Consider the following 22782-nt stretch of genomic DNA (forward strand, 5'->3'; position numbering starts at 1 on the left):
GCTCTGGAGAGCGAGGCTGGAAAGAGCACCTGCTTCTGAAGCCGCTGCGCCTCACTGCCGGCCAGCAGGTGAGCCATGGCCGTCAACCCCAGGGGGCGCCTCTGCGCCAGGCCCCTGCCTCTCAGGGACACCCTGTCCTTCCCACGGGAGAGCCGGTCAGGCTGGCAGAAGGTCTGATGAGCAAAGAGGGGCCCCTTTGGGCCCACCAGGCTCAGCGCCAGGGAGGAGGGGAGCCCGCAGGGCGGGACGGATAGGAGATGGAGTTTAAGGCACACGGCAAGCGACAGAGGAGGGGGCTGCCGGCCCTCCCCCCAACAGAAATGCCCCTCCCCTCTCTCTGGGTTAACTCACCAAGAGCTACTGGCCCCAACTCAGATAAAGTGTGTTTCTTGGATGGTCAAGTCCTTCCTTTCCAGCTGCTGCTGCCCAGCTCCCACGGTGCCAAGAGGATGGGGAGGGCCAGTGGGACGGGGCGGAGGAAGTGAAGGGGCGAAAACACGACGGCCACGGCTGCTGCTCGTGACCCAGCAAGGGTGGGCCAGGACCGCGACGGGAGCACCAGCCCCAGGGCTGCTGAAAGGCCACCTGCCGTCCCTTCTGGGCCAGGTGAGACGCTCACACCATCCTCCACTTAAAAAGTAGGACATGGAAAGTGAAAGGAGTCTTTCCCGGGTCTCCTCTACTTTCTGCCCACCCAACTGAAGGCTACGGGGAGAGCAGCCCCCGCCCCGAGGGTCCTTGGGCCTCTACTCATCTGTCATTTCAGGAGATTCAGAAGACTCCCACCATTCCCGGGCTGCTGCTGAAGTCCCTGTGCTGCTCCCAGGCTTGGGGGGAGGGGGAGAGAGGGAGAGCAGAAGACAGAGCAAAAGCAGAAACCCCAACCCCCAGTTCACAAATCAGCAGTGAGACCGCCCGCTGGCCCCCCCCCCCCCCGCCCCGGGCCGGGGGTCTGCTCCTGCGGGGGAGGGGCAGGAAGCTGCTGCGGCTCCGGACGCCTGCCCGGCACAGCAGCGGCCTGGATGGGCCCGGTGGCTCTGAGGCCAGGACACGCGCCGCCGCCACGTAACAGGTCCAAAGTCCCTTCCGGCCTCGGAGCGGCGCTCCGAGCCTCGCGTTCTCCTCGCTTGCGGCACCCGCTCCTAGGTCTTCTCTTCCCGGTCTGTTTTCCTCCGTGTTATGTTCCTGGGTTTGATTTTCAGAGAGAGTTCCCATAGCGCCTCCTCCGCCAGGTGGTCACTGAAGTCGTTGAAGAAGTTTATGATGTCATCGTTTCTCCGGATGTCATAATGCCTGGTGGAGGGAGGAGGGTGGCCCGTGAGAGCCAGTGTGGGCCAAACAGCCCCAAGACCCCTTGGAGGTGCCACGTGTGCCGCCTCAGCAGACTCACGGGGCAGGGGCGTCCACGTGTGACGCTGGCGCTCAGAGCGTGAGCTGCACCCCAGAGCTGTGCTCTGCTCTGTGCCAGGGCTCCCGGAGCAGCACCCTGTAGCCAGGCTCCCCTCCGCAGGAGGTCCCAGGGAGACCCCACTGCCCCGGAGTCAGGAGGGCCAGGGCTCGCCAGCCTCCCCCCACGGGATCGCGCAGGACAAGCTGGCGGCCAGCTCTGGGTGCAGGCCCTGTGCCACACTGGAAGGAGCAGCTGTTGGATCCCCGTGGGTCTCTGCGCAGTGCGCCCTGCCCGCCCGGTCCCTCATGGCGGCAGCACTCACGCCTGCTGGAAGCACCGCATGCTGTCCAGGATGTTGAACTGTTGCCACCGTTTGGAAAAATTCACCTTCCCGTCAATGTAGTCTGGGTTTCCTAGGTGAACGAAGGTGAGGTCCTGCAGGATGAGCCCCCTGGGAGGACGGAGAAGCAGGTTAGACCCTGGAGGGTGGCCTGGCAGGTAATCGGTTGCTGGGCGAGCCGGAGCCCGAGCCGCTGCCAAACCCGCAAGCGCGTCTGCGGGGAGGGGCGGCGCGAATTCGACTCAGGTTCTGGTCTCCGGAAAGCGGGCTCAGGCCCACCTGCTACGGAGCCTCTTCAACAGCCGTCCCAGCCCAGCAGAGCGGTACAGGTAACAGATGAGCAGGAAAGAATGACGCCACCCCGAACTTGAGTGGCGGGGTGGGGGGTCACATGCTGTCATCAAACAGGGTGCTCAGCCCCGCGGTGAGTGGGGGCGGTTCTTGCACAGGGATAGCCCAGCCCGAGGGGCACAGCCACGCCCACCCAAGCAGCCCAGCTGGGGAGGGCTGTCGCGCTCGGCCAGAGCAGGAAGGCTAGGAATCACGGCAGGGCCGTTGGCTGCAAGATGTACACTTCGGAGCGTGGAGGCCAGGGGCATGCGGCCGCACACTCAGCCTGGGACAGCGCTGAGTCTCCTGTCCCTCTTGGAGATTCCCACCGTCCACTAGCATATTAAGGGGTCCGGTGAGTCCCGCACAAAGAAAACTGTTTAGCTTCAATGTTTCCTGCTATTTCCCAAGCTTACGTGACGTGGGATTCTTTTTGGTGAATACCTATTTAGCCCGTGGCCCACACTTGGGGAAACGCTCCCTGAGCTGCCTCACGCCAAGTACTCTCAGGGTTCCTGGGGTGACAGGAGGGCCCTCCGGTGGCTGTGATGTGCAGCTAAGCTTGGGGACAGCTGGACTATAGCACGCTGCTGCTGGTGGGGGAAGAGAGATGCTACACGGCTGTCCACACGTGCGCCTAAACAAGCCCACTGGCAGATGAGGGAAGAGAGGAGGCGTGGGAGGACCGGGCAGTGGGGGAGACTGAACCATTTTCCCTGGGCCCCTCTTTCATCTAAGTTGTTTAACAAGGAGCACGTTTTACTTTTAAAGTTCAAACAAGCACAAACGTCTGGGTTGGAAGCCTTTAAGCGAGGGCTTCTCTATGGGGGCCCACTGTATCTTCCCCAGAGCACACGAGGGGCAAACCCAGTTGGGAGGCTGTACTCACAGGTATGGGATGCACGGCGGCTCCACCTCCGAGAGGGCGGCCCGGTAGGCGCGGAAGGAGGATGAGCTGTCAATCAGCGTGCAGTACTCCGCCAGGCCCTGGCAGGAGGGACGCGCGCAGTCCGTGAGCACGGTGCCAACGCTGGGGCACCGAGCCCCGGCCCCTCCCCCCACCAACCCAGAGCCAGACCCCGCCCTGCCCCAGCCACAGGCAGGCCTTCCGTGGTGCTGACAAAGAACCGCGTCTCTGAGCAGCCAGCGCCCCGTGTGGTGGATCTCAGGCTGGGCTCCTGCTTGGCTGTGCTCAGCGCTGCAGCCCGCCTGAACCTCAAAAGCACACACCGGACCATGTCGCTCCCGGCCCCGAGCCTGCCTTCATGCCTCACCGCACTCAAGGCAGAGTCCACGAGGGATGGCGGGCGAGCTCGCTGCTCCTGCACGCAGCGTGGGTGGGGTTTTGCCTGTCCTGCCCCTTCGCCTGTTGTGTGCCTCTCGCCTTGATGTGTCACCTCTTCCAGGAAGCCTTCCCTGCCTCCTCAGGGCCTGTTATGTGTTCCTGGAACAGCTGGTGTGAATGTCCCATTTCTCCATACACCACTGTCTCGTAATTGTCCCTTTATGTTGCCCCACGAGACGACCCCCAGGTAGCCCTGGCGACACTCAACCCTGTGGGCTTTGTCTCTCTTCCAGGAACAGCACCCACACAAAGATAAGGGTCCAGTTCCTTGCCAGGCCCCCCAAGACCCCTGTGATGCAGAGCCATTCTCCCCAGTGATGTGGCCACACTGGCCTCTGTCCCCTCTGATGGGGAATTCCCCTCCCTTCCCAGGACGCTCCTATTCGGGTCATGGTGTGATCGACACCTCCTTAGGGGGCCTCCCTGACCCCCAGGCTGGCCCAGACGCCTCGTTCACATGCTTGCTCAGCACCCCATCCCCATCCTTCTCCCTGTAGTACCTGCCCTGAGGAGCTCCACCTAATAACGGGTCTAGCCTGTTCACAGTACATCCCAATGCCTAGTGCGGCCTGCACCCAAAGGAGCCCCTCTAGAAGCCCGGGTCGAGGGCAGGAAGCAGAAGGTGAAGCTGGGACCCAGGCACGGTTCTGCGGTACAGGCAGCAGGATGTGACGTGATGTGACAACCCCGGCACTCACTAACACCAAGCCCCGCAGGGCCCAGTGACTGGAGATTAGAGACAGGAAACTAGGGCAGGGCGGGGCAGAGCTCGTCCCACCACAGCCGGGCCTCGCGTCCCACAGCTGCCCTCCCGGCTGCCCTCCCAGCCGCCCACCTCTGAGGTCTGCTTCTGCCACTCCAGCCTGCGGATAGGGGCTGAGTCCAGCGCTGAGAGGATGGCCAGGTAGGAGTTGAAGTTGTTCAGCTTCCGTAAGTGCTGCAGAGAGAGGGTGGGGGCAGGGATGGGCGGGCGGGCAGGCAGGCAGGGGCAGCTGTGGCGGGCTCTGGGGAGGGTGCCCACAGTTACCTTCATGATCTTGATGAACTTCAAGAGCAGCCGTTCCCTGTCTTGGGCCTTTTCCTGTAACATGATGATTGACCGAACCCTGCACGGACCAAGGGGAGAAAGAGACAGTTGAGCTGAGCCGTCTCTCTTCAGGCCTCTGGTGGCAATGGGATGGGGGCACCTGTACCAGCTGGCCAGGAGCCCGTGCCTAGGGAGGCACCAGGTGTACCCCCGTCTCTGCTCTGAAGGAGCTCATGGCACCCCAGGGATAGGTAAGAGGCCACAGAGAGATCCAGTGACTGGGACCTCTGACTGTGCGGATGGACGGTCTCCCGGTGAGCGCTGACCGTGAGCACCACGGCGGCTGGAAACGCTCAGCGAGTGTGGCCTCAGGATTGGCTCGGAGACGAGTAGGCGTGTGGGCTAAGAGGCCACCTTGCTGGCCACGAGGGAGGGCACCTCTCAGAAACTTCGCAGCAACCAAAGCCAAAGGCCAGCCTCGCACAAGGACCTCACGGTGGCCTCGACAGCCTGTGCTTTCACAGGGACCACCGCCCGTCGCCCAGAGAACGTGCCCCTCTTCTGACCCATTAAAGGGCACCGGCACCGAGTCCACCTTGAGCACCGGGTCTCTGAAGGGGCTCCACCCACATCTCCTCCTAGGCAGGCCCCAGGGGGTGTGTCTGGAGCCCCCAGCGCCCAGCAAGGGGCGGGGCTGGAGGTCATGCTCAGGGCTGCACGGCTTGTCTGCCCTGGAAACCACCTCGTCCTCTGCTGGGCTGCTACGCTAAGCATGTGCTGCTGACGAGTGAAACGCTTCCTGTGGTACAGAGAGAAGCAGGGCAAGTGGGAGAGGACCCAACTCTCCAAAGAGCAATCCTTAGAGCACTTACAAATCAGACGTTTCCCTGGTGGTGGGGATGGATTGTGTGTGTGTCCGGGGGTCAGTATGAGACTGCCACTGGCCGCCACACCCAACCATCCCCTACTGAGGCCGAGAGGCTGTGGACACCCTTGAGTCGCGTCTTTAAGAGTCAACAGTTCTGCTGTATGTTACAACATAAATGCACTTCTGGGCTTCACTTTGCTTTAAGAATTGAAGGCTAAATAAAAGTATTAATACAGCCACTCCTTTGCTCTACCTCTCTTTCAGGCAGAGTCAGTGTGAGGACCAGTCCTGAGGCCACCTGGCAGTGGGAAGACTGGCACGACCAGTGCAGGGTGGCAAGTTTAACACCCGCTCCTCTGCCGCCATCGATAGCAGACATTACTAATAAATCCTGGCTGAGTCCTCCTCAACCCGCCCCCCCCGCCCCAGGTGGCCCCTTCCAACGTGCAAGACACGCCCTGTCCTGTCCCTGCCCTTGTCCTGTCTCTGGTTCACAACGAATGCCCACAGGGCCCCAGAAGGAGCTGGGAGGAATGAAAGGGCACCCCTTTGTCCTTGCCATGGGCGCTCTCTGCGAAGGACACACAAGGCACCCATCCAGAAGTGCTCTGCACTGAGGCCCCTTCTTACCAGTAGGACATGTTGTTGAAGTGCTCCGTGAACTGGGTCAAGTTGGGGCTCTTCTCCTCGTTCTGCTCTTTTGCCCAAAGCAAAACCTCAGGAATCTGAAAAAGCAGGTAGACTGGATAGAACCTGGGCCCGCTGGCTCTGCTGTGATGCAGTGGCTTCTCTCACTCGGGGACAAGCAGCTGCACTCACCAGGGCCGGGCACAGCCCTCCCCCAGCCCCACGCGTGGCCATACCTCTATCTTATAAAAGAGCTCGGCATCCAGCAGTGTCAGCTGCTCAGCTATCTCATGGCTGTGAAAGTCATGCAAGGTCCCGGGCCTGGAAGACAGAGGCACGAGATGAGTGGTCAGTGGATGGGATGGTGGGGGCTGGGTGGGGGCTGCACTTCAGGCCTCAGAGCTGAGGGAACACGACTTGCTTCACCGCAGCACGGAGGCCACGCAGCGGGTCGGGGGCGGGTCAGGACCGGACTGCACTCGTCTCCCTGGGACCACGGGGCCTGCCTTCCCCCCTGCCTCCGCCCGGCAGGCTCGGTGGCTCCACTCGCAAGCCCGCGAGCTCAGCTCCTGAGAACGCACAGCCCAACCCCCCTTCAGGGCCCAGTGGGAACAAAGATGGTGCCATGTGAATGGAGCTGAGACACCAACAAAGAGGTGATAAATCAACAAACCTCCGTGGCCCCGGGAGAGGGCCAGTGGAGCCTCTACACAGGTTCTCAGGAACCGTCAGGATGGCACAGGGGGTGGCAAGAATTAAGTTGCCACGTTAGCGCCGGGAAGAGAATTAAGTGCTGACCACAGCCTGAAAGGCATTCCTGTCCCCTGTCCTGGTAAGCCCCTACACGCCCTGCTGCCCCACTTCCTACTAAAACGGTGATCAGTCATACAACGTAACCCTGGAGAAGAGGCCCAGCCCCGGGGGAACCCCTGGGCTGTCCCTGAGGCACCTCGTCGCAGGGCCTGGGCAGAACCGGGAGGTGAGGTTGTGAGGCCGGGGGCGGGGAGGGGGGCACTGAAGGAAGTGGAATGGAGAGACGGCTGCCGGTACGGCTCTCGCCAGAGGCAGGGCCCGGAGAAGTGGCGCACCTGGCTGCTACGCCCCTGGCCGCCAGGGGCTGGTCGGAGTTGGCACACCTGAGCAGCTTCTTCTGGTCCACCTTGTCCAGGATGTTCTTCCGGAGCACACGGGCCAGACTGAGCTCCCCGTTGCACACCAGGCGAAAGACCAGCTCCATCAGCAGCTTCAAGATCTCTTCCGTCAACTCCACTAGGCTAAAGGGCCAAGGGCCATGCGGTGAGGGGCAGGGATGCGAGCATAAGAAAAGGGCTGGTGCCACGGGGTCTAGAAGCCCCTCAAGACACCTGAGACACCCACCAGCAGAGCTGGGAAACCTCTCGTGGGAAGAGAGCCAGAGAAGGTCTTGGGATGGCTGTCTGCATCCTAGAGTGCCGGGAGTGGTCCCATTGCCATTCTCTCAGCAAATGGTCACTGGCACTGGATAAGCACGAGGGACCGCGCTGCGGCCTGGGCTATGGAGACAAATCCTGCCCCAGGGGAGCTCCTGATCCCACGGGGGTGATGAATCACCATGAGGTCTGGGCTCCACAGACAGCCCCAGGACGCCCCTGCACAGTATTCTCCACACACGGTGTTTCACAGCCCCACCCCGTAATCACCAAGGCCACCGCCCAGCAGAAGGTAAACACCTTGAGGGCGGGGCCTGGGTGGCTTCCTTACCAAGGGCTCTCTAGACCTACGAAAGGGACCTTGTGCTTTGTGTTTGTTCAATGACTGGAAATGGCAAATGCCACTCAGGGGACCGTGGAAAGATGAGGAGGGCAGCCAAGGTCTAAGCCACGTGCCAGAGGGATGGCCCCCACAAGGAAATCAGGGCTGGGCCGGGCCGGGCCAGGGCGGGTCTGAGGGGACAAGCCATTCTCCCCAGGGGTTGTGTTAAAGCGCGCAGGAGTGAGCCCTGTCCAGGGCCTTGGGCAGGGCTCTGTGGGCACAGAGCCCAGGAGATGCAGGTGAAATATGACGGGAGGCCCAGATCTCTACGGGGAAGCCTGTACCCCGGCGGGGACCCCAAGATGCCCGCAGCCTGCTGGGCCCCTCCACCCTCCATCCCCCGGGGCGGAAGGACTCACCAGAGCTCGTCCACCACCCGTACCAGCACGAAGAACGTGTTCTTGCTGACGCGCTTCTTGAATGTGTCGGCAAAAGGAGAGAACTTCTCGTACGTGGGCGCAGGTTAAAGAAACAACCACCCTCACGGGTAGGGACGGGGAAGTGCGCGGGAGGGCCGCCCTCCCCCAGCCCCCCTTCCCTGAGCGAACCCTGGGAACGAGGGCACGGGGAGGGCAGAGGACCTGTGCGAGGTGGCGGAACTGCAAAGTGAGGTTCAGCCCAGACCTCTCTGACCCCGTTCTCGACCACCAACCTCTCCTGCCTGCAGAACCTCCTCCCTGCACTCCCAGGCCTGCCTCTCTGCTGGGATCAACCCAAGGTTCCTGTGACCGCTGAAACGCTGAAGGCTGCATCGCTGAGCTCAGTCAGAGAAAGGTGGTCAGAAAGCACTTGCCCTAAAATCCCCGGGTCCCTGGGGAAGGCGCACAGCCCCCCAGAGGGGTCTCCCTCCGCTCCCGTCACGAGTTCCCATCACCCTTCCACAGCTTCAGAGGCCGCCTGCGCATCTACCCTTCAAACACCTGGCTACTTCCTCCCTGAGGCCGTGGCTGCCCTCGTGTTCATCAAGTCTCCAGACACTTCTATGGCTCCATACCGCCTGCTCTCAGGAAGGAGCCATGCACCAGGGACAGCGCCGAGGGCCGGCAGCACACAGGACCCACCAGCCAGCTGCGCCCAGGATCTCGATGCTGCAACACGTCCGTTAACATGCCTGAAGTGCCAAGCAGGGCAGATGCTGAGACGCCGAGTCAGAGAGGCCTGGGGGGCACTCTCCCTCCAAGCTGCCATGCGCGTCACTTAACCTCGCTGAACTTCAGTTTCCTTAATTACACGGTAGGAAATAACATCATGGCGCCACATAACAAATGGTAGTGATGTGTGTAGGAAATGGTATAGCGGAGACAGATTACCCATGCAATCGCTCAGCATCATAACCGACACCAGGCCGTTCTCAACAAGTGTGAGTTACTATCATTCGCTGAGCCAGAGGCCTGTGAGGCACTGAAGGTGTGAGGCGGGAGGGAACGAAGTCTCTGCACGTGGGGGCCGTCCAGTTCTGAGGGACCAGGGCCCCGAGGGGGGGGCACGGGAGAGAGGAGGACAGGAGGCAGAGGAGGCGCAGGCACACGGGAGGGAGTGGGAGAGCGTGGGAGAGCTGGGAGGGCTCAGGACTTCTGCCCCAAGGGACAGCGGCTGTCCAGCAGATGGCAGTCATGGGCTGTGACGAGGGAGGACACTGAGGGGCGGGGACCCTGGGCTGCAACAGTAGCTCCTTAGCCTTGGCAGGATGGGCAGGTTTGGACCCGAGAAAGAGGCAATGAAAGTGCATCCCTCCAGGCCTCGGGATCTTCCTTGGCCACTACTGTGGGGAGTCGTATCTGAAAGGGTGAGCCCGTTGGGTAGATGTGGTCGAGGGGCAGGAGGCGACTGTGCTCCACTGCTGGGTCTGCCATCTGGGGGAGTGGCCGTGCCTGCCCCTGAGGTGGTTCTCTGGAGTCCTGATTCCCTCAAACCCTGCACACTTCGTACCCATCACCCCTAATGCCCTGGGGCTCAGCTCCGCAAAGCCGCAGGTGCCAGTGACCTGGGTCTCCGCAGGGGCCCGCACACTCCCACCCTCTCAGTGTGTGCCAGTTCTTTCTGATTCTTTCTCAGAATCACCCAGTGATCACAACTGCCATTAGGCAGCACCCTATGTTCCAGGCACTTCATATAACATCACTCAGCCCTTCTACAGACGAGGAGTGAGGCTCAAAGAAGCCTTGCCTGAGGTCCCAAAGCTGGGCCATGGCAGAGCGGGGCTGAGCACCTCCATCACTCCTGCCCGCAGCTCCGTGCGCGAGGGCTGTGTGGGCACGAAGGCCCCTCTCCCGGCTCCAGGGGGCTCTGTGCAGTAAGAGGTGTGGCGCCAGGGCTGAGGCACAGGCAAGGATATCTGTACTGCAGCTTCTTGATGAGCTCCTCAGGGGTGATGAAGGTCCTGTAGGTGGTCAAGAAGGCCTCGCAGTACAACACCAGATCTGGAGGGAAGAGCAGTTGATTAGTGAGGCCTGCCACTGGCGCAGGGCACAGACAGGCAGCACACCTGCTGCAAGTACATGCCACCTCTGATTACACAGAGAGCTTCTTGTTTGCGTGAAGACAATGATGCAGAGAGTCTTAATCATCATGGGCACAGAGAATACAATTCAAACTCATCATCAGGACTCTGAAGCGAGTCACAGGTAACACTTTAGGTGGCAGAAGCCCAGGAACAAAAGCCTTGGGAATCTCCACATGGCGAGAGACCTAAGCGAAGGCCGAAGGGGCTCAGCCTCACGCCGCTGGACCCTCAGGTGTGCGGGCTCTGGTGTCAGGGGAGGGCAAGGCCCACTGGGAGGAGGCCAGCCTGGAAGTCAAGTGGGATTAGGGCTGGCAGCTCCCACCCAACGCCTCTCCTTCCCTTTGCAGGGGCTGGTTCTAGCCAGGGATCCCCAACCTTTCCACATTCACAACAGACCCCTGTTTATTTATGGCTATGACACACCCTCCCAACCACACAGTCTCCGACACTAAGGAAAAAAGGGGGGGGGCATGTTTTAAATGCAGGTCCCTCCTGGAGACAAATGACCTGGCCAGGCTTGTGAACTTCAGAGTTATTCTGTGCTGGAGCTGAGGTTCGAGTCCTGATTCGGCTCCAAAGTCTGTGGCCCTCACCGTGAAGCTGGGCACATGCACACACATTACTTAAGTGTTCTTTTCTGGACACAGACCACCTTCCCCTGTCTTCTCTCATTCCTCCCACGACTCATCGGGTGGAGGAACCTCAAGGACCCCACTTCTCCGGCTGGGCAGCCCCGCCCTGCAGAGCCCGGCTCCTGTCCCCCGCCCCTGCTGCTCAAACCCTGGACAACGAGAGGAGAAGAAACACCTGCGCGTGCACCTGGGGTGTGCTTGGGTGATCTGGCTGGCGGTGCGGTGCCGTGAGGGAAGCTTACGGACTGGAGGTGCAGCAGGGGGCCAGTGGTGCTGGGCTCAGGCTCCTTCCTGGACCCCAAGCCCACCTAGCTCACTGTCAAATTTGGGCTTCTGTTCAAAGAGGGGCAAGGAAGCAGAGATGGGTCCAGGGGAGGGCAAGGCCCACTGGAAGAAGGGGTCCAAGGCTGCACCCCCTGAGCCATGGGGTCTCCCAGCCACTGGTGTGGTCTCTGGTCTGCAGGAAGCCACCTGCCCAAGGAGCTTGCTGTGTGGCCCAGGGCCTCTGCCTCAACCGCCCATCCCAGGGACAAATGATTGCAGCCTCAACATCTTTCCACTGATAAAACCGAGCGCAAGCCCCAGCGGGCAGCAGAGCCTCCTCTCCCAGGCATGGTCGGCACCGACTGGAAGGTCCTCGGGTTGCCCTGCCTGCAGGGCTCCCTCTGGCCTGGGCCGTAGCCGGCTGCACCTGGCAGGTCAGCAGTTTACTGCTCAGGGCTGAAGACTGGGGCCAGCTCCCACTTCAGCCTTTCACTACTGGACAAAAATGAGAGCTGTTTCTCATGCCAGGCTGAGGCTGGAGCTCTGACCTGTCCGGCACGGAGGAGGGTTTACTGAAGAAGGCAGAGCACGGGCTGTTCCTGGGGATGTAAACAGATACTCCCCGAGCACTTCCTATGTGCCAACTCGCTCAGTCTTCACACCCACTGGGCACTTTGAACCTCTTCACAACGTTGAGTCAGCTGAGGCCGAGAAGGGACGTGCCCAGCAGCGGCCCAGCCTGAGAACGCACAGCCAGGATTCAAATTCAGTGTCGAGGACCGCACTCTGCTTGGGTCAGAAGAAACCCGGAGGGCAAAAGCGTGGCTGTGGTGAGTTTGTGGGAGCCATTTCTTCTTTTTCTCTAATTTTCAAATTTTCAGCAATGCAAACAATTATTTTTGTACTACTTTCATAATTTAAAAATTCCCAGAATCATCTGTGTAACATACTTTGGGAAATCTGCTGTAAAAACATAGGGACCAGGTTGTTTACAGAAATGAAATTGGTGGGTTAGGGTTTCATGACCGGGGTGTTTTAATTCCTACACACCTTACTTTACCATTGCTGTTCCATCATCTTTTTAATAATTTAAAAAATGTAAAAAGGAAGTGTGTGTGGGGAGAGGCCGGGCCCAGCTGTGGGGCGTGTGCACTGCAGGCCTCTCCCGCCTGACCAAGGTCACGGCACCGGCCTTACAGCCCCTCCTTTTCCTCCTCCTTCCAGAACACAACTTGGAAAGACAGCTCCTCTGCTAGCAGAGTCCACCCAACAGAAAACAGGCCCTGCTTTTCCAGCCCTCTCGAAGGATCAGGACGTGAAGGGGTGTCTCTGCGCTGAGAGTGGGGAACCCCATCCTGTGCAGGTAACGCTGCTGGAAGACTGGATGCTCCTGACAGGACCTTTGCCCCAGGAAGCTCCCAGAGGAGGAATAAAGGAAACCCAATCCAGCGGTCTGGAATAATATAATGGGCAAAATATCGGGAAAAGCGTAAAAAGCCACCTGCACATCAACGTAATTTTAGCACTATCGTTGAACATGTCGCTACTCAAGGTACCATCTGTGGAGCACCTACCAGGTGCCGGGCTCTGCACCTGAAACTTGCCCCTTGATGATCCTGGGGTCCTCACTACCCTGCACCACCAGAGGACACGCTCTGAGGGGGTTGGGAAGTGGAGGGTCTGGCTCTGAATGCAGGTCACCTGTCCCCCACGTCGGCACTCCCTACGGTGACCCAGCAGCACCAGGACTGCTGTTCTGACCTGCTCAGGGCTGGAGGAGAGGAGAGGAGAGGGCAGGGCAGTGGAGCCGAGCAACGTCTCGGTTCAGCGGGACCAGCCCCCTCCGGGGAGCTTGGGCACAGAGGCTGCCGCGGCCAGCGCTGCCGTACCTTTCCTGTCCGTCTCAGTAGCGTGGACCAGTAGGATGTCACCAGATCCTCCCCGGACGTCTGGTCCGTCGTCGCCCTGCAAAACCACAGCAAAGGAGGGCGTGGAGCAGAACGCAGCCGTAAGAAAGTCCGCTTAGGGAGTCACAAGCAGGGATGAGATGACAAAGACATGGTGTTGCAGAGACGCCAGGTCCTCTCTGCTCTGCCCTGCCCTCCCTCACTCTGGGAGCAGCGTGGCCGGGCTGCAGAGGCCAGGTGCGCCCATCCAGCCCGCCCACCGCGTGGCACAGCGCTCTGAGGACACCACTGGCTCAGGGGGGCATGGCTCCAGTCAGTCTTTCCCTGTTCACCGACCCACGGCTCAGGGCGGAAGAGGGGACGGAGGGAGCCGACAGGGAGGCAGGCAGGACTGGCACCGGCCCTTCCCAGGATGGTGGTGGAGGCGGCAGACCACTTCCAGGTGTGCGCATGTCCGCGAAGCTGCAGCAACCTGCCCTAAATCTACACCTGCTCCCTCAGGTGGGGGGAGTCACTTGTCACATAACATGTTCCTCCAGGGAGCCCTCCTTAGAGGAGTGAAAAGTGTCACAAAGATGCTCAATATATCCGATGTTGCTTACACTGACCGTGGCCTGCCAGTTAAGGGAAAAGTCTTATTTTCACATGAGCAAACTGAGGCCTTAACCCATAAACCTGGCCTGCAGCCACCGGCCTCATACGCTGTAATTCCGAAGGAGACCACGCCCCGCGAGAGCTTCCTCGTGTCTCTAGCTCTTGGAGATGCATCTGCCTCTCCAAAGCTTCAAGGTTTTTACGCTGGAAGTGTCTTGGATTTCCAGCTAAGACGGGGCAGCTCCGCCCAGGACCTGATTTTTCAGAAGAAATTTCTGGCAAGAGTCATGAAACAGCAGCCAGCCCTGCCTTCCCGGTTCCTCTCTGCTGCAGCCTAGCCACGTGTGTGTGTGTGTGTGTGTGTGTGTGTGTGTAGAGCACGGCCGCCTCCTCGGCGGGGGGTCAAGGCTACCGCCGGGAGCCATTCCTGCGTGTCCCCGGAACCGCTCGGCAGCAGGGGGCGGGAGGCCCTCTCAGGTCAGCTCCTCTTACTGTGCCGGGTTCGGGCACCGCGTTTACCCATGAGGCTCTCCTGACAAGACATGGGATGGAGGCAGCCTCGGTGGCCAGGCCTGGAATTTCTTAATTAGCTGTGCTTCCCACGCTGACACTACACTGGGGTCATTCTGTCATTAACAACATAAAAATATCTTGCACTAGCGAGGGCTTACCACACACGGGCTCCGTGCTGAGCACCCTCGTGGATTTCGTTCTCACAACACCCTCCAGAGTCCTGTCATCTGGGGCTTAGAGAGGACATGTCACTTGCCCAAGATCACTCTCCAGAGGTGTCAGAGAAGGGGATGGCACACTTCCTCCTGGAAGTCACCCATGTGCCCAGGGTCTTAGAGCACCCACGGTGGCCCAGGCATGGGGCCAGGACGAACGGGATGCCAGAGCCCGCCGCCCAGGAGGGCCACCTGGGGGGGTCAGCACTCGGCTTGGGCCTTTCTGTTTGGGACACCTCCAGGTTCCCTGCTCAAAGCCCCCACCCTCTTTCTGGGCCAGACCCTGCACGCGAAGGCCTGTGAGGAGCCCACCTCTTGCTTGAGCGTCAGCCTTGCCATAATCTCATTGTGGTCAATGAGGGACAGCTCGTCCACTTCCTCCTCCGACTGAGCCTCTGGAGCATCTGGTGACTTTGGGGCCCTGGAGAGAGAAATGGTTTGTGTTGTGTCAACAGACCCTGAGCTCCACGGCTCCCGGGGGCCAAGGTAGCGTGGCCCCGTGCGCGGGGCCTTGTGGTACAGCCGCTCCCCTGAATGAGTCCTCCCCGGACTGCGGCTCCAGCGAGAAGCCCAGACCCGCTTCCCACCCCTCCACAAGGGGCCTGGGAGGTAGACAAGAGGCCGGGATGCAGACTGGGTTTCTAGCTCTGCTCCTGATAAGCTGTGTGACCTGGGGACAGTCCCTGCTCTCTCCGGACACTCCCTCAGTAAGTGGAAGGGATTAAGCACGCAGAGCAAGAAGGTTCCACTGAGCAATTTGAAAAAGTAATGGTCTCAGTCACCTGTGTCAAGGCCCACAGACTGCCCGGACTGTCAGTACTCAAGGAGAGAATGGCAAAGGGCCAGCGGGATGGGGGAACAAGCCAGCATGATCTCAGTGCCATCCCCAGGTCTCTCCCCAGGGCCACCTCTCTAGTGGACTGAAGAGGAGCATGAAGCAGGCCCTTGTCCACGGGTGCCGGTGGGCAGGTGGGCAGCAGCATGGGCAGGGGTCCAGCCTGAGCCAAGGGCAGGGAGGGCTTGAAGATGGGACAGGCAAGCTGAGACTGAGGCGCTGAGTAGGAGTTTGGGTGAAGGGGGAGGAGAGAACCTCCAACAGACGAAGCACATAGGGAGCCTGCAGAGGGGGGACACGAGGCAGATGGATGTGGGGTCTGCGGGCACCGTGCTTTCCCCGTCATTTTCTCCCATATTCCCATCATTCTCGTGATCAGTCCCGTGAGCCACTGAGTGGCCTTGTGGTCGCAGGCTTCATTTTTAACCCTAAGTATCTGAGACATTAAAACCTGGGCCTTTTGGGAATTCCCTGGCAGTCCAGTGATTAGACTCCATGCTTTCACTGCTGAGGGCCTGGGTTCAATCCCTGGTTGGCGAACTAAGATCCCACAAGCCACACGGTACGGGTGAAAAAACCCAAGTCAAAACAAAACAAACAAACAAAACCCCTGGGCCTTCAGTAAGGCAACGTGGATGGGCCAGAGCAAAACCACGCGCAGTCCTGGGACGAAGCCTCAGCTGCGCGTCAGCGTCCAGTCGTGGCCTGGCCTTCACGGAAAGAGGACAACGTCCCAGCGACCGCTTCTAGCCAGTCAGCGTGCTCATCCTTCTGCTTCTTGTGCAGGGGCCACCTGAACTCTGAAAAATGGCACCCCTGGGTCCAATGGAGCTGGAGCCCATGAGCTGCTGTTGTCTGGTACAGACGGCCACTACGTGTTAGACTAGAAAACCCATCCCCCCTTAACACTTGGGGAGACCTGAGCCTGGGCTGCTGAATCAGACTCCGTGTGGATGGTACTGAGGGGTGGCCAGAGTAGGCTGGGCAGGCAGCCCTTGCCGACAGGCCCCTAGAGACTGCTTTCTATTTTTTTTCCTGTCTCTTGCTATTTTTACCACGTCTTTAACCATTTATGTTTAGGCCTGACAATAGCAAGTGGGTATTGCTTAGCTCTGTACCCAGGACTCCAGAAGTAGCCGAACCTTAGCCTAAAGAGGGAGGAAAAGCTTGAATTTGTGGAGCATTTCACAAAGAAGGGGAAGTCAACGTGAAGCCGCAGGTGGCAGGGCTGATTCCCAGGTCCTGCACATTATCGTTCCTATGTGTGGACTGGAGAAATTTACTACATATTTCTAAACCTGGGCAGGTTTGACTCATGCTAATGTTGAAATGTTACCAAAGATGAAAGAGACACATGACTAAATGCAGAGATGACTCCTGATTGACCCTGGTTCCAAAAAATAAGCCTTATAAGACATAGGGAGAACTAGGGAAATGGAAGATCATTTGCATATCAGATAATGTAAAGAATTTATTACTCTTCTTAGGTGTGATAATCATATCGTAATCAGGTAGGCGTCTAAAATTTTTTAGGAGGCGTGCTGAAATATTTGGGGGCTGAGTGTCATGTCTGTGACTTACTTTCAAATACACACTACACACAATTCACACACTATCTCTAGAAACTCACAATAAAAAGTTTGGTGGGGGGAATCTTTTACACTCCTTTATTACATTTGAACTTGGAAGAGGCAGAAGGAAGGCTGGCCTAGGGTTTGAGAAGGAAACCCTAGGGTAACGTGTTGTGGGTAACGTGTGAGGTGAAGAGTAGGCGTGGAGATGCTCAAGAAGCAGAGGCAGCCTGGTGCCAGCAGGAGGGCTTCTGAGGGCTGCGGTTATCAGTGATTCTCCTTATACATTTCTATACTTTCCATGTTCTCTACCCTGAGCATGCATAATTTTGAGAATCAGAATAAAGGGAAGAGTGTACACACATATCTCGGAGATACTGTGGACTCGGTTCCCAGCCACTGCAGTAAAGCAAATAACACAATGAAGTGATTCACGTGAATTTTTTTCGTTTCCCAGTGCATATAAAAGGCATACTTATAATATACTGTAATCTGTTAAGTGTGCAATAGCATTATGTCTAAAAAAACAGTAGGGACATCCCTCGTGGCGCAGTGGATAAGAATCCATCTGCCAATGCAGGGGACACGGGTTCGAGCCCTGGTCCGGGAAGATCCCACATGCAACTAAGCCCATGCGCCACAACTACTGAGCCTGCGCTCTAGAGCCCACGAGACACAACTTCTGAGCCTGAGCTCTAGAGCCTGCAAGCCACACCTACTGAAACCCGCGTGCCTAGAGCCCGTGCTCTGCAACAAGAGAAGCCACCGCAATGAGAAGCCCGCGCACCGCAACCAAGAGTAGCCCCCCGCTCGCTGCAACTAGAGAAAGCCTGCACGCAGCAACGGAGACCCAACGCAGCCCCCCAAAATAAAAATTAAATTAAATCTTAAAAATCAATCAATAAAAATTAAAACAGTGTTCATACCCCTTAATTAAAAAATACTTTATTGCTAAAAAAATGCTAACCCCCGCCTGAGCCACTGGTGAGCTGTAACCTTCCTGGGGGTGGAGGGCCTGCCTCAATGCTGGTGGCTGCTGACTGATCAGGCCAGGGCTGCAGCGATTTAAGGCAAGACCGCAGTGGAGTCTGCGCACCGACGGGCTCTCCTCTCACAAACACTCTTCTCTGGAGCAGGCGATGCTGTTTGCTAGCATTTTACTCACAGTGGAAATTCTTCCAAAATTGGAGTCAGTCCTCTCAAACGCTGCCGCTAATATTCTAAATCCGTTGTTGTTATTTCAATAATCTTCACCGCCTCTTCACCGGGAGTAGATTCCATCTCCAGACAGCACTTCCTTTGCTCACCGGTAAGAAGCAACTCCTCCTCTGTTACAGTTTTATCATGAGCTTGCAGCAATTCAGTCACATCTTCGGGCTCCACTTCTCATTCTAGTTCTCTCGCTGTTTCTATGACATCTGCAGTGACTTTTTCCACTAAAGTCTTGAACCCCTCAAAGTCATCCAGGAAGGTTGGAATCAACTTCTTCCAAACTCTTGTTAACGCTGATATTTTGATCTCTTCCCGTGAATCATGAATGTTCTTAATGGCATATAGAATGGTGAGTCCTTTCCAGAAGGGATTCAGTTTACTTTGCCAGATCCATGAGAGGAATCACAAATTATGGTAGCGATAGCCTTACAAGATGTACTTTTTAAGTAATAAGACTTGAGAGTTGAAATTACTCCTTGATCCAGGGGCTGCAGAACGGATGCTGTGTTATCAGGCAAGGAAACAACACTGATCTCATTGTATATCGTCTCCATCAGAGCTCTTGGGTGACCAGGTTCATTAACCATGAGCAGTACTATTTTTAAAGGAATCTTTTTTTCTGAGCAGCAGGTCTCAACAGTGGGCTTAAAATATTCAGTGAACCATGTAGTTAACGGATGTGCTGTCATCCAGGCTTTGTTGTTCCATGTATAGAGCACAGGCAGAGTAGATTTAGCATTATTCTCATGGGCCCTGGGATTCTGGGAATGGTAAATGAGCACTGACTTCAACTGAAAGTCGCCAGCTGCATTAGCCCCTAACGAGAGAGTCAGCCTGTCCTTTGAAGTCAGGCATTGACTTCTCCTCTCTGGCTATGAAAGTCCTGGATGGTGTCTTTTGCCTGTAGAGGCTGTTCTGTCTACACTGAATATCTGTTGCGTAGTGTAGCGCCTTCATGAATGATCTCAGCTGGATCTTCTGGATAACTTGCTGCAGCTTCTCCATCAGCACTTGCTGCTTCACCTGGCACTTCGACGTTACGAGACGGCTTCTCTCCTTCAAACTCTTCAGCCAACGTCTGTCCGCTTCAGACTTTTCTTCTGCAGCTTCCTCGCCTCTCTCAGCCTTCACAGAATTGAAGAGCGTTAGGACCTTGCTCTGGATGAGGCTTTGGCTTAAGGGAACGTTGGGCTGCTCTGATCTTCTATCCAGGCCACTCGAACTTTCTCCATACCAGCAATAAGGCTGTTTTGCTTTCTTATCATTTGTGTGATCACTGGAGCAGCACTTTTAATTTTCAAGAACTTCTCCTTTGCCTTCACACCTTGGCTAACCAACTTGTTTGGCTGGTACAAGAGGCCTAGCTTTAGGCCTCTCCTGGCTTTCAACATGCCCTCCTCACTAAGCTTCATTTCTAGCTTTTGATTTAAAGTGAGAGGGACTTTCCCTGGTGGCGCAGTGGTTGAGAACCCGCCTGCCAGTGCAGGGGACACAGGTTCGAGCCCTGGTCCGGGGAGATCCCACATGCTGCTGAGCAACTAAGCCCGTGCACCACAACTACTGAGCCTGAGCTCTAGAGCCCACGTGCTGCAACTGCTGAAGCCTGTGTGCCTAGAGCCCACGCTCCGCAACGAGATGCCACGGCAATGAGAAACCCACCCACTGCAACAAAGAGTAGTCCCCGCTCGCCACAACTAGAGAAAGCCCGCATGCAGTAACGAAGACCCAATGCAGACAAAAAACAAATGTGAGAGATGTGTGACTCTTCCTTTCGCTTGAACACTTAGGGGCCATTGTGCGGTTATTAACTAGCCTAACTTCAATACTCAGGGAACAGGGAGGCCTGAGAGGGAGGGAGATGGGGGAGCAGCCATTTGGTAGAGCAGTCAGAACACACACGATGTTTATCGATTGTTTGCCATCTTATATGGGCATGGTTTGTGGTGCCCCCAATCACAATCATAACCTCAAAGATCACCGACTGTCATAACAAATATAGTAATAATGAAAAAATTTGAAATCCTGGGAGAATTACCAGATACATGAAGCGAACAAATGCTGTTGGAAAGGTGACGCCTACGGACTTGCTTGATGCAGGGTTGCTACAAACCTTCACTTTGTAAAAAACACATCTGGCTCAGCGCAAGTGTAAACATACAGCCCCAGCAGGCCTGGCGTGCTTGCCGCAGGGGCAGCTGGGGCAGCTCTCACTGGGCGGGCAGACGTGATGCTTTCAGGGCACCCGGCTCCACGTGGGTAACTTCCTACCTGTCCCCGCCGTCCCTGCTTTCCTTCCCAGGTGCACTGCCGGCTGACGAGGCATCTCTGGGATGTCCGTCCTTCGAAGCTGGTGATTCCTGAAAAGAGAAGGCAGTGCTGGGTGTGTGACAGGTGCCCCCCGCTGGGCTGCTCTGCTTCCCAGCATTCCTGCCTGCAAGTGGCTTTTGAGTGCAAGTTCCTAAGGAACTTGAGATGTAAACACGTCAACCGTGACCGCGGTCCATTACAAAGGAAGCACAGGCCCTCTTCAGACTAGCATCTTTCCTCTGGGGAGAGTGAAAAGCACCACTACTTATAACCTTTGTCAGCTGCCGACCTAGAGGAAGCCATCCCGACCACCTGCTGGAAGAAAGGACCATCGCAGGAGCTACCACTCGGCCAAGCTCCGCGAGGCGCTGCGCGTGCCTTTCCTCACCTGGCCCTGACCAACACCCTACCTGCTGGCCGACATCACCATACCGGTCACACAAAGAAAAAGAGGCTGTGGGAAGTGAAGGGCCCGGCCCCAGACCCCCTGAGCTGGAAGACTGTGGCCCTGCCCGCTATGCCCTGCAGGTGTGCAGCAGGCCTCCGCCAGCTTCCCAGTCACAGCACGCCCTCAGCACCACAGCTATGCTTCCCAAGGGCCTAGCTGCTCGAGTGCACAAAGGCAGTCCCTCCATCCTCCAGCAGCCTTGCTTCTTTCTAGGAACCTGGGCCCACCCACTCAATGACGACACGGCCCCCCGGCATCCCTGGTCTGCCACTGAGGCCACAACAGAGAACGGGGTGGGGTGGGGGGAGTATGAAGAAGCAGCACGTCCTCATAGAGGACACTGCAGCACCTCATGGGGTCACAGGTGGAGGGAGAGCTCTGGAAGGCCAGCCTGGAATGGACTCCGTGTGCAGAGGCTGAATTGGATGATGGTGGGGGAGGTCACCAGAGGGGACAGGTGAGGTGGGAACACCAGGCGACAAACAGCTTACCTCCCAAGGAGGGGGCTGAACCCACTGGAGTGAAAATTCCACAGTGTTCTACAACATGCTAATACCTGAAGTGCGGCTTGCCTCACGTGGATATCTAGGTGCTCTGGGGGCCCCCTTAGGGGGCCATCCTAAAGAGAGTGAGCACGCTTTTAATGGACTGGGCCCCTTGAGCTGGCCCCTGAGGAGGGCGGAGTCCTCACGGTGCCCCCTCCAGGGACCCGGCCCCCCACCCGGGACGGTGGGAGGGTTCGTTTCGAAGGTTTTGCAGTTGCTCAGGTGTTGCTGCAGCAAACCCTGGAAAGCTGACTGCTTAACAGAACCACTGTACCTTGACCGTCTGGCGCTGGGAGGGCAGTAAAACAAGGGCAACCACGACAGGAGGGAGGCCTGGTGGAGTCACCAGGTTCCTTGAAGCAGGGACTGTAGGCCTGGAGCTTGCTGGGTGGGAGGGGGATGTTGGCTTGGAAGGCTCAGTGTGGGAGAGAGGAGTCCCTGCCTCTGGGAGAGGGACAGAAGACGGGCCCCAACACCAGAAGATGGGGTAGAAAGAAATCCCTGAGAGCAACCGGACACGTGGCCAGGACCAAGGCCAGGCTGCTCCCGTGATCCCCAGACGGCCCACCGGCCAGGCTGGAGGAGCAGCACACCGCGGAAGCGAAAGCAAAGGAGGCTCCGCTGGAAGCCCTGTCCTCTCCCCGCGGAGCCGAGCCGGCCCCTGGCTCGGGCAGTGGCTGAGGTCTCACGCAGGATGGCTGCTGGTGACCGGGAGGCTCAGCCAGACAGAAGCAGGGCCCGACCCCTGCCAGGCTAGGCCGCGGGCACGAGGCAGCCCGCGGTTACTTACTCCTCGCTGCTCTGGCCAGAGGCATACAGACTGACGGATTCACCCTCACTGGCGCGTTCGCTCTGGGGGAGACAGGACGAGAGGGAACGCACATGTGACGGCCCCCCGCCACGGGGCTGGCCCTGACCGGAGGAGAGGACGGCGGCGGTGGCGTGCCCTCTGTTCTCCGGGGATGCCTTCCCAGGGTCGGGGAACAAAGCTGCTTCTGCCACCTCCTGCCTCTGTCAGAGGGGACCCATGTTTCCTGCTGGAGCTTCCCCAAAGGCGTCAAGGGCCACTCAGGCTGTCCTGGTGGAGGTGTACACCTCCCCACTCTGCCGTGCTGGGGCCAAACATGGAGAGAGGGAGGCAACACATCAAGACAGCTCCACGCTGCAGCGCTGGCTGCACGTGCCTGCACTTGCTCTGCCCCTCTGCCTGTCGTGTCCCCGCCCACGCGCATGGCAGCACTTCCCTGTGCCCGGATGAAGCGCTGCGGCCCATCTCGCAGCACAGCAAAGAGGCCCTCCACCCTCAGCACCTCGGCAACTAAACACGCAACTGCCTTCTGAGCTGTCGGAGATCTCTGCACCTTCCTCTAGAAACAACCAATCACACAGAAAACCAGTAGCATTTGCTATCTTATGCTTATGACAACCTGTTGTCTCTAAATGGTCACTAACCCATTTGTGGAAAATCAGATCCCTAGTTTGATGGGAACTTTGCAGAGAAGGAAACAGACGGGCTAC

At 57.9% G+C, this 22782-nt stretch overlaps 1 protein-coding gene across 9 annotated transcripts in view; it reads right to left on the reverse strand.

Annotated features, from left to right (window-relative positions):
- Window positions 1–716: 716 nt before the first annotated feature.
- The window catches only part of RAPGEF1 (Rap guanine nucleotide exchange factor 1), a 139185-nt gene continuing 117119 nt past the window's right edge, over window positions 717–22782 (reverse strand). For all 9 annotated transcript variants that reach the window (XM_049711416.1, XM_049711415.1, XM_049711412.1 and 6 more), the window contains 13 exons: window positions 20233–20321; window positions 14659–14767; window positions 13007–13082; window positions 10054–10138; window positions 8078–8170; window positions 7016–7201; window positions 6164–6248; window positions 5931–6025; window positions 4433–4511; window positions 4241–4342; window positions 2950–3047; window positions 1713–1841; window positions 717–1293 (listed from right to left, as the gene is read on the reverse strand). In XM_049711416.1, the coding sequence (XP_049567373.1) occupies window positions 1143–1293; window positions 1713–1841; window positions 2950–3047; window positions 4241–4342; window positions 4433–4511; window positions 5931–6025; window positions 6164–6248; window positions 7016–7201; window positions 8078–8170; window positions 10054–10138; window positions 13007–13082; window positions 14659–14767; window positions 20233–20321 (1377 nt within the window). In that variant the 3' untranslated portion in view covers window positions 717–1142. The remainder of the gene's footprint in view (window positions 1294–1712; window positions 1842–2949; window positions 3048–4240; window positions 4343–4432; window positions 4512–5930; window positions 6026–6163; window positions 6249–7015; window positions 7202–8077; window positions 8171–10053; window positions 10139–13006; window positions 13083–14658; window positions 14768–20232; window positions 20322–22782) is intronic.

Source organism: Orcinus orca, chromosome 6 (genome assembly GCF_937001465.1).
Source record: "Orcinus orca chromosome 6, mOrcOrc1.1, whole genome shotgun sequence".
In the NCBI taxonomy this organism is placed as follows: Eukaryota; Metazoa; Chordata; class Mammalia; order Artiodactyla; family Delphinidae; genus Orcinus; species Orcinus orca.